The sequence below is a fragment of the Indicator indicator genome, chromosome 10 (assembly GCF_027791375.1).
Source record: "Indicator indicator isolate 239-I01 chromosome 10, UM_Iind_1.1, whole genome shotgun sequence".
NCBI lineage: Eukaryota > Metazoa > Chordata > Aves > Piciformes > Indicatoridae > Indicator > Indicator indicator.
Window position 1 is genome coordinate 4,823,929 of NC_072019.1, and position 15,371 is coordinate 4,839,299.

Here is a 15,371-nt window from a genome sequence, read left to right on the forward strand (position 1 = left end):
CTATGCAGGTATTCCCTCATAGTAATTTCTTTTGAATTTTATGATCATCTGCTCCACAGGGCTATCATTGAGCTAGTGGAAAAGTGACCATGGGAGGCAGTAGCAGCAGTGGTGCTAGTGGCAATGAGGAAATAAGTGATTTTCTTTCTGTTTGGATTGCTGAACCAACTCAGGCCCGATGCTGCCCAGTTAGTGGCAGGGTGACAGAATGTGCTCGTCCTGGGTTAAATGGAACATTGACCATATCCGTATGGTTTATTCCCTAACAAATTGCCCACTGCTGGCTGGATTGTATAATCCATGTTCAGCCTAGAAACAGAAAAGAAGAGAACCTTGCCTACTGGGAAAATGAATATATGAAGGTTTTTTTGGAGGGGAGGAAAAACCCAAAAGGGTTTTAAGATGGAATCTGAATAATATGGTGGGAATAGACTTGATTCCCACCTTTATTACCAGTAAAAGTTTACCAACAGCCTTGATTTTGCCCCAAATATTGAGTGATCATTGATTATTTTTTTAAATTTAAAATGTTTTCATTTTTATCTTTAAAACAGCATACTACTTATCTGATCTGTCTTCAAGTTGAGGACTTAAAACAAAAAATTAAGATTTTTTTTTTAAATCAAATTTAAAAATGCTGTATGAAAACTAGAGAATATTTTTCTTGATTAAAAACAGGAAGGAATTTGTAGAAACTGCAGTGCATCAGAGTGGTATGTGGTTTTTATTATGCCAGTCCTGCTAAAAGAAAGAGTCATTTCTAAATGAAGATAGTGAAAGCAGATAATACATAAGGTAAAAATTTTGATATTAAGTGGCTAATCAAGTAGTGATCTGAATGTCTGTCTTGTAGGTATGTCAGCTGAATGAAGATGCTAAAAATTAATGGAAAAGCTGGATCAAAATACTATGCCTTTTGGATTTCCTAAGAGTTATTTTCAAAGCTTGCTAGAGCTTTAAATGTACAAAGCATGCAGCAGAAATAGCAGTGACGTATATATTTATTCTTTTTTTACTTTTTATTTTTATAGCACAAATGTTTTGTGGTGAAAACAAGTTTTGTTCTCTTTTCCCAAAGAAAATAAGTTATTCACTGTAACCTGTACAAACCAGAAATCAGCAGGCATATTTTTCTGAAAGAAAGTTTGCTACAGCCAAAGCAGCATTGCTTAATATAATGTCATAATTCCTGGCAACATTGATCTGCAGGTGCTTCCCTGAAAAGAATGTCTACATGGCCTGAGAGTTTTTCACATGTCAGTTAAGAGGTCTGTTAAGAAGTAAAAGAATTATCTGCTATAATCAGGGTAGAGGCCACAGAGAAGAATAATTCCTGTGAGAGGAAGATCACAGGAGTGTTTAACTTGAAAAGCTGAAGGATTATGTAGCATTACAGAGAGGTTGTGTACAGGCAAGATGGTTCTGTCATTTGCTTGAACCTACTTAAGTAGGCATCAGCCATTTTCCCTTCGTGCCATGCAGTATTTAAACCTCTGTTCTTCCCAGAGAATGTTTCTTTTAAGCAGCAGAAAGGAAGAGTAAGATCTTTTGTCTTAGAGGCTGATGCTGTTAGTCAATACTGAACACAAAAGAAATTGCATGAAAGATAATTTAGTTTTTATTTTTGCAGTTTTCAATGGAGAAAATCTCAGCCACGCATGTTTTTTTTTTTTAAATTTTTGAGACCTGTGGAAGCTTCTAGGGCCATAGGTGTGCATTTTTATGGGTTACATTGTGCGCAGTTACCAACTTGCTGTTTGTGATTATTATTTTAGTGTACAGCATGTTCATCAGGGTGACTTAATTCTATTTGCACAGAACAGACTTGTTGGAAGGTAGGGCTGCCTCCTGTCGTGGCCTGCTTACAGACACAGTGCAGGTGATATTTGACTATCACATTCTTACTGCAGTCAGTATATTTACTTTTTAGAAAGGACAAACGTTATGTTTATACTTACATGACCAGGTTCTTTCCCAAGGTGTTGGGTCTGTGAAGGCACAATAACAGAAAAATGTCGAGGTCCTGTACAAGATTTGTGACATTTCACAAGATGAAATTCAGTTTCCAAAGAGAAGCTCTTGCTATTGAGCTTTTTTCTTCCTTCTGTTAGCTGTAGAATCATCCCTGGGTAGGCAGACGGTGGGATTAAAAATATTGCTCTAAGTAATTACTTCTGTGACTTTTATCTTCCAAGATTTGTCCCTGTTTTTCAGAGCCATTGCTTCATATAATCTACTACTGTCTTGACACACCTTCATAGCTCCTCTATAGCATCTGCCCAGTGTAAGTTGTTAGCTCCCCAAGGCAGGTGCTTGTTTGAACAAATACTCATTTTTGAATGCCATGCCTGTATATGGCACCACATTAAAAGATGGGGTAATTAACACTGGTTAATTTTCATACCTTCTGCTTTTACAAAAAGCAGCACCTCATGTACCATACTTTTGAACGCATATGCCCAAACTCCACTTTGCTCAATGTTAAAGAAAGTTTCTTGGATTTGAGGCAATGTTATTGTTAAAATTCGTATTCCAAATTTACTTATTAGACTACACTCAAATGGTAAGATGTCAATACTTGGTTGAAACAAATGAAAAGTATGGTTTGGAAACCTGATTATTCTTTATTCACATAAGCCATTTATAATACTTGTTCAAAGCACTGAGATTCTTAATCTAGATGATTCCAAAATCCCTTGCTCTAAGATGTGTTGGAGCAAGTAAAGGATAGTTGCCTGAATAAGGATTTGAGGTTAGAATCATATAGAGCATGAGATCTTGTCAGTAACACTTGTTTGGAGGAAGAGATGCTGAAAAAGGGAAACCAAGGTCTGTCAGAAAAACAAAAATAGTTTTCACTCTATCACGAAATGTCTATGACAAAATGCCTATGACCAGTATAAAGTCAGTGACCTTCAAAGCTTGCTTCTGCTTTCTTTCAGTGCAGTCCTAAAGAGAGCCCCCCTGCTTTTTTTTTTTTTTTTTTTTTTGGAAAGAGGACAAACATCAAAGTTTAAAATGCCACGTAGCTGGTTTTCATTTTAAATAATATGACATGATACTGGAATTGCACACAATTTCTGATATTTTAAGCAGCCTTTCTTGCATTTGCAGTCCATAGTTACCCATCTTGGCCTCATCCAGGTTTTCTAAATTCATGTGCTGAAGTTTCAGTGTTGATCTTTTTTTTTTTTTTTTTCTGAACTGGAACTGAAGCTCATATTACTTGATCTTTCTAGTGCTTGGTAGCTGACTTTCTGAGAATGAGATTCTCTTTTGCTTCAGTTACTTATGGAAGTACTAAACCTCATGTTTTTTGTTCCAATGGCTATTTGAATCATGCCTGGGACAGCTGTGGAAGGTGTTTGTGTGCCAACAGGAATAGGTTGGCATTTGTATGTCAATAGATTCTTTCCACAGTGTATTTATCTAATTTCCAGATTGCTTTTGCTACGTTGTAACATTTTGTCCCTCGACTTAACCACATTTTCTCAGTTTCTTTTCCTTCTGTTTTGAGAAACAAAAAGTATATCTGAGGAGTGGTCTGTAAGAGTTGTAGGCAGTACAACCCTTAAGGGCATGAAAGACAAGTGGTCATCTAAATAACAATAGGTTCATTCCTTCCCAAAAGGCAGCCCTTAGGGCTTTCTATTCTGTTCACAAAGCATTTCTCCGGTGCCTGCTTTTTCTTCCACATAGGCAGGCTTCCAGATTCCTTACAACGAATGCCACCGATGTGCCAAATGGCCCTGCTTAGGAATTAAGCCTTCTGTTTGAGTTATTTTTTCTAAAGAAAAAAAGAATTAATTCTAAAACTTTCTTAGCTAAATTTTCTTAGCTAAATTGCTGATTTCTGACAGAATAAATGGTAGCTGTATTTATAGGAGTACTACGCTGGAGATTAACATCTTAGCTGAGAAAATACTTGAACTAAGTAAAATACTGATGTTCAGACCAGGGGAAGATGGCCATTTGTCTGTGTCTTGTTCTTTAAGCAAAAGAAACTACTGTCATGTAAAAAAAAAAAAAAGGAAAAAATCTTTACATCGGAAGTTACACAACTGCAGAAATGCAACCATGCAAATGCAACATAGCCAGACTTGTTTATTTTCCTTGTAATGAGCTCCTGCTATGATCTGCGGTGCAGTTCCAAGTTTTTTTGTGGATCTTAACTGAAAAATGGAGATATCACAGTTGGTGTCTTTTTTTCTTTTTCTTTTTTTTTTGGCTAATAATCAAGTGTGCAAAACCCAAAGAATCAAAAGGATTTCCTGACTTGTGGTGTTTTTCTGTTTCTGATAACAAGTTGTTGATCAGACTGTTAGCAGACAGATTTTTTCCTCCCACACATTTTCATTTTAGTTGATGGTTGACCATTTTTGCAGAGGTCTCTGCCAAGAATACAGCTTGTATATGCAGCATTGATGAAAAATGGTGGGGAAAAAATGAGTCTTGGAATAATTACAGAAGATTTGACATGCAGTCAAATCCTACATGTTAAATACACTGAAGGGAGCCCTGAATTCTGCTTTGATAAGGTTTTAAGGAGGGACAATGGTGGGAACAGTTGAAAGAAGGCAGTAATCTCAGTTATGAGATAGAGAAGGTTTTTGCCTATCCCCCAGTGTGAGTTCTCTGATGTAAAAAGCCCTGCCAGGGTTGCATCTACTTGTATACCTGTATAAGCAGAAGCTTGAACAGTTAGTTTTATGAGGCTCATTCTAACTAGTAAATGTTTTAATAATCAGCCGTCTGAAGGTTTATGACTTAAAACTGAGTCAAGCAGCAAGCTCATGGGTTGAGACTTTACTGGACAGTAGTGAAAGACAAGACAGCTAAAGAGAAGACAAATGAAATATTCAAAGCTGCTTCTTGGGCACTGTCAGTATTTCAGTCATCTAGCCTGAACCTATGGCTTAAAAACAATATCTAAAGGCAGTACTTGTAATTATGCTGACATACAAAAATAATGACTTAAGACTGAATTAAAAGTTCAATTAAAGTATCTTCTTTGAGGTATGTGTAGTACTTATTAATTGTATTAATTTTGTCCAATAATAATTTAAATTGTTAGCACTGTGAAGAGTCCTCTTAAAAGACTGTGCTGCCGTGTTCCATGTATGTCAGTTCTGTAATTTGTGTTGTCAAGACTCACCTAAAAGTGGAAAAAACTGCCCCACACCTAATTTCTTTCTCATCATTAATAGACAGCCCCAGAAATTAAATGTATGTGGGGCTTCTTTGTAACTGATTATGTAGCATTGCTTTTCTTGTGTCTCCCCACCAGTGGAGAAGTACTCCTAGGCAAGTTTTGCCTTTGGCAGTAACTGTACAAAGCTATTGACTTCCGCTGATAGTAGAGTTAGATGGCACTGATGAGGAATTAAGAAAGTTTTCTTGATAAATGCAAGAGAGGAGAATCCAGTTGGTCATTTTACTGCTAATTATGCAACAAAATCATTAGGAACAGAATTTTTAAACACTGAGACTGGCAAGGCTGATTCGAAGAAAATGCCAAAGGACTCGGTTCTCCTACAGTCCATGGTCAGAGTAGAACTTCCCTTTAACTAGCTGTTAAGATTGGCAACCAAGATGTTGCCAGACAAAGGTGGCAAAGCTGATGTGTTTTGTATCATGGATGCTCCGATTGTGGATGTAACCTGCTTGTCACACTGCTGTCCTTACCAACCCATCTGTTTTCTTCTTTTTTTAAATCCTAAATTCTGGTTACTTTATTGTCTGCATTTATACTCCTTGGTCTGGAACCACTAGAATCTAACTTCACTTACTGTGATGTAAATACTAATTTTGTTTCTTCACTTTTATTTAAAGGCAAGGACTCCTTTGTCTGTGTGCCTTTAGTTCGTGGTGTTAGTGTCATGACTCATTTTGAGTCACTCTTCAGATGTTTAATCCAGTGAGGTAATGGGGTACTGCCGTGGGTTACTTTGTCCTCATTTGTTGGTTGGAGGGTGAAGATGGCTGGAGATATACCTCTTCTGAGATTTGAGATTGAGTATTGCTTCTGATCTTTGCTGTGGAAGACTTATCAATCACTAAGTATCAGCAGAGCTTCATTCTCTGCTTTTGTAGCCACAACAATATAAACCAAAATGGTTTAAAGCAACTTCAGAGTATCCAGACACCACAACCACTCTTTGGTGAAAGAATGGAAAGAATTAATGAAACTCCATGACAAGTCCTATAGGAAAGGTAAATGTCATTGTGTTGAGGTTCTGGAAACATGAAGTTGTGGCTGTGCCAGTCTGAAATTGTTTCAGACTCAAAGCCTTCCATTATGGTAGTGGGTTTTGGATCAGGTTATAGATATTTGGTGACTAGGTTGTGTTTTCAATAGAGGAAACGAAGTCTTCCTTCAAGATTTATTTTTACTAGGAGTAGGTATTTAATGCAGACAGAGCTGTCTTTGTGCTGGTCTCCTATGCTTTGTGTCATGATTCTCTGTGTTAAAATGATCCCTGCCCAAAGTGTAAACCATGTTCTGCGTTGCTGGAAAATAACAGATGCTAGAATCAATTTTGACAGATAGAGGTCATAGGGCATGCATTATGCATGTTGTTAGCAAAAAATAACATTTGTGAATCCCTGCATGAAACTCTGAGGGTCATCCAGTGCTGTTCATAACTGCAGAGCTGCTGTAAGGAATGTAAGTAGTTAGTTCTCACTGCTTCATATTTAATGGGTATTCAAAGTTGTTATGTACAGTGGTAATTCTGAAACGTAGCCTTCTTTCTTGACTCATGACTAGGAGATTAAATACTCAAGTGTGTGATATGGTTTATGAATGGTTTTATTTTTCTGTTGTGTAGCCAAATTGGTGATTTGCAAATCCTGATTCCAGCAAGCTTTCTACTTGTCTCATGAACTGCAATTTAGCTCATCAATTTGTGTTAGGTCTGTGACCCAGAGCCTGGCTGTGAAGACTTTTCTAGGAATCCAAGTTCTGTCCTGGTTTTCAAGTGAAGCAGATTGCAGCTGCTTGTTGGTGGAATAGCAGGATCAGTTTGCTTTATGATTTCAAGATTGGAAACTTCCAGGCTGATTTTAAATTAGGAAATTTCTTGGTAAAAGCTTTCAGTCATGTGGAAATCTGACCTCATGAAAGCCTATGTGATTTCTACCATTAATTATAATGCACGGCTGAAGTCCTGACCTTGTCTTTTGTCTTGAAATTCTGTCTGCTTTTAAATATGTTATTGAATAACACTTTAGTGCAAGATGTGTTTCCAGGAATTCTCTGCAGTTGTCAGATGCTCTCAGTGCTACAGTTCTGTACATCACAATGGCCATATCTCTAATGCTTATGATATTTCACGTTTTAGTCATGAATGCATAGTATGCTCTTTCTATCAGAAATAATCCATAGTTATACACTTAATACAGTGCAGGTTTCTCTAACACACCGCTTTTTCTTGTCTGCATTTTCATATTACAGCAGATACTCAGGATGCTTAATGAGTATCTTTGTGATGAATCCATGTGCCAATTAAGAATGAAATTTCAAGACAGACAAAGAAAAATATTCCAGGTCTTGTCTGTGTGAACTTCAGTAAAGCAGCTGGTATACTGCCTCAGAGGAATTGAGCTGAAGAGGAGGCTAAAAGGCTTGCTTAGCCTAGCAAAATGAAGGCTAAAAGATGCACAATTGCTCTCTATAACTACATTATGAAAAGAAATAAAGACAAGGAAAAAACTACTCAGACTGTAGGCTCTAGATGGGTATAAACTGGCCATGAACTAATTTACACTGAGAAGCAGAAAATGCCTAATGCTCAGAGAATAAATTTCTAAAATGAACAGTAGGAACAAACAGTAGGAACAGGCTCCCCAGAGAGGTTGTGGAATCTCATTCTCTGGAGACTTTCAAGACCCATCTGATGCGTTCCTGTGCAACCTGGTGCTTGATTCTATAATCCTGCTCTGGCAGGGGGGTTGGAGTCGATGATATCTTCAGAGGTCCCTTCCAACCCCTAACGTCCTGTGTTCCTGTGATCTGGTGAAGTTTGCTAACAGCTGGAAGATTGTATGAACTGGTTCTGGTGATAATGATGGATGGAACGTGATCCATCACACCCCAGTGTATGTTGTAGGAGTTAGGAGAAGGAACTAGACTAGATTCCGTCCACTTAAATGTGCACCATCCCAATTGAGCTACCGTTATCAAATCTGTAATTACACGGTGAAAAGAAAGCTGAGTATTCTGTTTGGAGGTCTTTGACTCTGCCTCAGTGTATTAACTTTTCTTCTGTGCTGAAGGGTGACATAAGGTAAGTTTTGTGAGAAGAACATTTATTTATGGGAAAAATAGCTCTACCACAATAGTATGTTCTTGTTTCTGATTGATTGATTCAAAGATTTCATTTAGGCTTCCTGTTGATGTAACAGACACAGTTCCTTTTGATATGTTCATACAACAAGTAAAACACAGTAGCTGTCCATTCTCTATTCTCATATCATTCATCAATACAGGCTTGCTACACAGGTCTGGTATTGGTGATATTGAAGTCAGCATTCTCTGTGTGATTCAGATACTCCTGTTGTTGGAGACTGACTTTACCTTGCGTTGTTTCACTTTGAGTATGAAGTACTTCTCAGATTCTGTGTCAAGTTTGATGTGTGCCTAAATAATTGGCACCAGAAAGCAGCTTCTCCTGTTTATATGTGCATCTTTGATCAGTGGCCTCGAAGCTAGCACACAGAATTATTACTCAAGTGAGTGAATGGAAGTAATATGGTAATTAATGAAATCACAGTATTCTTCTGCACTAATGAACAAAATCACGGTATTCTTCTGTATTGGAGTGCATGGGAGTTCAAGCTATGCATCCCTGTTATTCCAGACAGTGGTTTATGTAGGGCTGGTGATCGAGCTTGTAGGTTGTGCTAGGCAGTGTGTATTCATACAAAGACAGCACTAAACACAAAACTCCTAAGATGATCAAGGATGACAGTTGGTTAAAAGTAGTTAGTAAAATTACAGTAGAAGAGTAGTATTTATTTTTCACCATAGTAGAGAGCAGCTGTAGCACATTAATGCTGCAGTTGTCACAGTTTCTGTGGGCATTATGGCAAAGAAGTTTTAAGAGGGTATCTGAAACAAGGTAATGAACGCTGTTAAGAGCAAGACCCAATCTTATTTAAATTAATAGGATTATTTCTAGTGATGCCAGGAGGTGTTAGATCAAATCTTCCAACACTGTATCTGCCAAGAAAATTTTGTAGTCGAAATTGCTGTAAGATTTTCTAGAATTAAGCACACTGAATTATACACAAGTATTCTACGCATATGTTTTCACAGGATTAATTCTGTATTACCATTTGAATAATTCCCCTGGTTGCACAGCAGTTCCCCTCCCTCCCCCCCCCCCCCTTGGCTTGGTTTTCAGGGAAACCAGCAATCATAAACACCAGTAAAATGAAATAAGATGTCATTTAACTTGTGTGTATGGTGAATAATTTCGGCAGTATAGGATCTTTAAAAAACCTTAGGACTTATGCAGAGCTATCATTTATAATGTGATGAGAGTTGCCTTATATTAGGACAAAGATGTCTGCTTTGAGGAGATCCTGTATACAGCATTGCTTCCATTTGCTTCTCAGTAGATGCAGCAGTTGTTGATGCTGAATCAGTGAAAGCATGAGAGCCAGCAGCTGAGACACAGAGCAAAGACTACTATTTACCTACGTGGCATAATGGCTTACTTAAAATGAGCACCTAATTATAAGCATGCTAGATAACTTGAAGAAATAGTAAGTGTTATGGTGTCATTTGAGTTAGGCAGCATAAGAGCTGGTATTGCTTTGCTTAATGTTTCATCATCACTTTGGATTAGTATTCTTAAATACAGAGAGTAGTAATTATGGAAGGTGATCTCTTTCATGTTTCATGCAAATTAGAAGGATCACAGGTCTTAGTATTTCTTGCCACTTAAATTTCAGTAATGGTCAACAGAAATAGGTGTGTTGGTAGGCCTGTTGATACTTTCTTGTTAGAATTAAGTTTATCATGACTCTCCAGCAAGAAACTGGTTAAATATGGCACCCCAGCTACCTTGGCTTTGCTGCTTTTGCGTTTATTTGTGTTTGTTGATGCACATTCTTACAAAATCTTACTGAACTGAGAACTTTCTGGATAAGATTATAAATAGAGATGCTCACATAATGCTAGCAATTTTTAACATTCCATGTGCAGCTAAAATGGGGAAATTATTGCACAAAGTTTTGTTTAATGATAGAATTGGTCTGTTAAAATTATGCTTTCCTTGGCAGTGTAAAGAGTAGGGGGGAAAAATGCTTTTCTAAGCTTTAAAGTCTTTACTATGTTTGTTATAGTTTGGGTGGTACTTCACTTGGTTTAAAATACTTTTATAATATCACAGCCTGCTATTTTAGTGTTTTGTTACAATGCCATTATAGTTATAACAACATGGAGTTACATTGCTCATAGTTTTCTCTTGCCTGAAGTCTCATCCCCTGCCCCTTGTTTGACAGGTGCTTGTGGAGGGCTCTTGAAGTGCAGTTCTAAACAGTGATTTAGTTCTTCGTACAGGCAGAGAGACTAATCCTTGCGGAAAATACTGTGTGTCTCAAGTAGACTGCTCCCTTTAAAAAAGAAAAAAATTCACAGGTCAGCTGTCTAGATGCAGCCAGTGTTGATGTTGAAGGACCAGTCTGTAGCTAGAGATCTTGAAAATGAAGCCTTAAATTGGCATATGTATCAGAAAATAAAGTCCCAGCCTGAAAATTACAAGAAAAAAACCCAACCAACTAACCAAACCCAAACAACTCCCCCGCTAAATTTTATGTGAAACCTAGGAGAACTGTCATCCTTAGTCTCTTGGACATGTTTACATCAGCAGTAGGCTTTTTGGTAATGCTGGTGTCTTTAGTACTACTTTGTCATAATTTGTACAAAGATAGCCTTAATATTTGAGCCTTGTGCAGAGCCAGGGGTGCACATGTAGAGGCAAGAGCCTCCATAGGTAGACATGAAATGAAATTTACCTCAAGAAGAAGGAAGGACAAATATCCTTTTTTTTTTTTTTTTCAAAGCAGTTATTTTCTATCAGGTTGTACATAGTGTAGTACTAATGCACTGCCTTAGTGCCTCAGTCAGGTATTTAGTAAAGGTATAGTGTCTCTTTGTTGTTTGATTGCTTTTGTGATCTTCAGATTGGATAAATTGTCATTAACTGTAAGTATATCCTGACTTGTGGTTTGTTTGTTTCTTTTTGTTGTTGTTTTATTTGTTTGTTCAGGCTTGCCAAAAATGCAAGTTATTCAAAACTACAATGGAATACCCCAGCCAGCAACACAAGATGGTCCACCGTTGCATATCCAGATTGGGGACACTATTGAACTAATTAGAGGAGATGCACATAGCTTATTTTGGCAGGTATTGTATCACTGGCTATATACCACGGGTCCTAGAAACGAAATTCTTAATGATGTATTGGTCCTGTAACTTTCTTTTTGAACAAAAGAATATCTGTGTTTTACCCAGAATAAATGTCACATGCAACTATTTTTACTTTTAAATTGCTAGTAGTTCACACACTGTATAAAGCTTCCTCCTTGCAGCCTTATAGTAACAGTCCTGGTGACTAAATCTGCAAGAACATGGCATTAGTAGCAGTCCTTGTAGTGAAATTTTCAGTTGAGGAGGGTGTTTGGCATGTAAACACGGAAATCCTGTGGTTTTTCAGTCACTGCTTCTCTAACACAGCAAAATGAAAAGCTCTATTGGTGATACTCAGTTACAACTATTAGATTCATCGTGAAGAGAAAGTGCTCTGCAAAACAGAACTACAGTGACACTTATTGATGAACTCTCAAGTCAGTTCAGGACAGGGTGTTCTATGTGCATATGAAAAGCATGTTTTATTAATGGCAAAATTAACATCACTACTGTTGTTACTGAAATTTTAAAGAATTTGCAATCAGTTCCAAGATGCATGACAGCATGTCCCATTTTTTCCTTAAATTGTTCATACTGGAGTCCTGTGTACTACTGATACTGTTGGATTAGGGGAAATAGAGGTGAACAGAAGAACTTTGAGGATGTTAACAGAACAACAACTGGGAAGCATCTGTCGTCTTGTATTGTTCCTGTTTGTGATTCTCTTTTTTTTTCTTTGAGACTTTAATAAGTTAATGAATGTAATTATAAAAACTGCTTGGTCTATTATGTGAGTTAAGTTATACTTTGCTGTTGTTGTTGGCTTCAATTAGGATTGAATCCTCTCCAAACTCCTCAGTACTGAATCAGTGAACTCTGTTCCTGTGTCCCTGCATTGTCCTGAATAACATTTAACTGGGGGAAATAATAATAAAATTGTATGTATTTCAAAATATGTAAATAATTATAACCATCCCTTTACCCCCCTGCAAAAAAAACCCCACAACACCCAAACCCAACAAGCCAATCAAAATGAAACCCTCCCCCCCCCCCCTTGTTATTTAGCAGATACTTAGTGATATTTCACATCAGTAAAAGTAAACTGTTTCAAACATTACATAGGCCACAATCTGCCAACCAGTTTTAGGTGTAAGGTTTGGTTCTGCAAAGTCTTGAGGTCTGATCCAGGGAAGCATTTAACCCTGCTTTTGATTTGAGACTGACTAGTAGATAATCACTTGACTAATACAATTAGTACAAACCAGAATTATTGGCACTGTGTGAAACTGATTCTGTGGCCATGTTCATATACATCTGTCAAATCCTTCTGCTGCAGTTTGACTTAGTTTTTTTTTTTTTTTACCTATCCTGCTAAAGAATTTAGCTAGAGTCTCACTGTGATTAACTGGCAAAAACTGCATGAGGTTTTTTCCCCAGAAGTCTTGCTAACAGATTTGAATCATAATGAAAATTGTCATCTCCATCAGCATCATTCAGGATTTTTTTTTCACAGACACTTTTCACAGGCTGCTTAGTAGAGATTTTACTAAGTTCTGTAATGATACCTGTGTTTTAAAATACATATTAAGAAAACAAGCATGCAAAACATGATTTATTTTAAAAATCTATGTTTTATTCAGGGGGTGTTTTAGAGTGATTTTTATAGGTGAACTGCAAGACTCATATTAGAATATATTTTTAGGTCAACCATATCTCAGTTTAGAAACGTTTTACTCCTGTACTCAGCACTGGTGAGGCCATATCTTGAATACTGTGTTCAGTTTTGAGCCCTTCACTACAAGAAGGACACTGAGTTGCTGGAGTATGGCCAGAGAAGGGCATTCAATCTGGTGAAGCATCTAGAGAATAATTCTTATGAGGAGTGGCTGAGAGAGTTGGGGATTTTTAGTCTGTTGAAAAAGGTGGCTCAGGGGGGAGACCTTATCACTCTTTGCAACTACCGGAAAGGAAGTTGTAGAGAGGTGGGGGTTGGTCTGTTCAACCAAGTCACAAGTAGTAGTTCAAGAGAAAATGGCCTCAAGTTGCAGCAGGGGAAGTTTAGGTTGGATATTAGGAAGAATGTCTTTACTGAAAGGGTTATCAGGCATTGGAACAGCTGATTGTACTCTGGATGGTAGAGTCCCCGTCCCTGGAGGTATTCAAGAGTCATGTAGATGTAATGCTTAGGGTTATGATTTAGTCAAGGACTTGTTAGCGTTAGGTTAATGATTTGGCTCAATGATCTTAAAAGTCATTTCCAATCTAAGCAATTCTGGGTTTCTGTGATAGGTATCTATGTGTGGTATAAGCATAATTTTTTAAATTATTTGCAGTATGTGAAATAAACACCACAGATTAATAAGCAATGCTGAAGCAACTTTAGCGTGATCAAATGTTTTGGTAGGTGTTAAAATTCCGCTAAGTTACCGCTTGAATGCTCATAGAGCAGTTGTGGGAAGTTCTGTGGTAATTCAGGGCTGTCTACAGATAGGAATCCACCTGTCATGCAGTCTGGAAAACATGATGGGATTTTTTTTGCTTTATGAAACAACAAATACTTTTCTGAGAGGCAAACTGAGCAATCAGAGAGCAAGGCCATAAGATGGTTGATGTTTTAAAATTAAGTTTCAGACCCCTTAACTACAGCACTGAAGTTGTTTCAGTTGTAGTAGTGCAACTTTGAAGTAGTCAGATTTTGTTTGTTTGTTTGTTACAGATATGAATATTTTTCTCCTCAGTTTGGTTTGAGTAAGTTGTTAGCTGTTTAACCTGAGGGTAAGCTTTCAGGGGTGCTGCGGTGCCTGCCAGAAGATAGGATGTAATTCTAGTTTCACAGGATTGCATTGCAATTACCCACTGGCCCCAGGCAATCATGTTTCTCAAGTATGCCAAAGGAATACAGATGTTTCCTGGACTGATTCTCTTGGTGTTTTTTTTTTTTTTTATCAGCTTTTCTTTGATGCAGTTTAAACCCATATCAAGTAATGGCTATTACAGTGTATTTCCTAATGCTTCTAGAAGTAGTTAGTGGTTCTGCTGTAAACAGCTGAAAGGCATTAACTGTGTTGTAAATATACTGATGATAGAAAATTGAAACATTTGGGTGGCAGCACTGTAAAACTGCCTTTTTGTTTTCCTTTGGTTTGTAATTTGCTTTGTAAGTTTTAATTTGTCCTCCTTCATCCCTTCATCACAGTTCACACTGAACAAAAACCAGAAATGGGTGAAGAACATGTTTGAAGTCACTGAATTCTGTTTTGTGTGGTGGTACTAGGGTAGAGTTACACATTCAGTGTTAGAGAAACAAAATGAACTAAACCCCCCAAAGAAATTCCATGTCTGTTTCTGAAGCATTTTTCCCCTCTTTGATTATATGTTTTGTTGTTGTTGTTGCAGGTATGCTATCAAGAAACCCCCAAAACAATAAGTTTCAGTATTACAGTGCTTGTAAAGTACTCATTCTTACTGTCATTGTTAAATGCTAATAGTATATTATATTTATAGCCAGTATATTAAATTTAATGGAGGTTAGGCATTTATATGCTTTAAATCTGTCAAATGAAAACATCTATTTGCCCAAATATGCATTTTGGTGCATTTGTTTTACATGTCCATGTCCAGAAGTTTTAGTGATGTGCTCTGTTCCACTTTGAAAAAGGCAGTCAGCATGATCACAGCTGAGCGTTTACTAGGACCAGAAAGGTTTTTGTTTTGCTATTCTGTCTGACTAAGGAGGTTAATTGTGAGCTGCTGGAGCATGGCTCTGTGATGATTGGGTCACTTTTGGCTGTTAGAAGCCCAGAGTAAATTGGTGGTTTTGCAAAAGTGGGGCTACAGGTTGTATTCAGTTCAGGCCATGCTGGTTGCACTCCTGCCACTGGTCTCCTGACTGTGCAGGTGCATCTACAACATATTGTGAATGTGTCATAGAGAGAGTTAATCTTTAATTCTG

At 37.5% G+C, this 15,371-nt stretch overlaps 1 protein-coding gene across 2 annotated transcripts in view; it reads left to right on the plus strand.

Moving 5' to 3' along the window:
* Positions 1 to 15,371, plus strand: part of VAV3 (vav guanine nucleotide exchange factor 3) — a 141,057-nt gene that overhangs the window by 104,499 nt on the left and 21,187 nt on the right. For both annotated transcript variants that reach the window (XM_054383976.1, XM_054383977.1), the window contains exon 20: positions 11,280 to 11,416. In XM_054383976.1, coding sequence (XP_054239951.1) covers positions 11,280 to 11,416 — 137 coding nt within the window. The remainder of the gene's footprint in view (positions 1 to 11,279; positions 11,417 to 15,371) is intronic.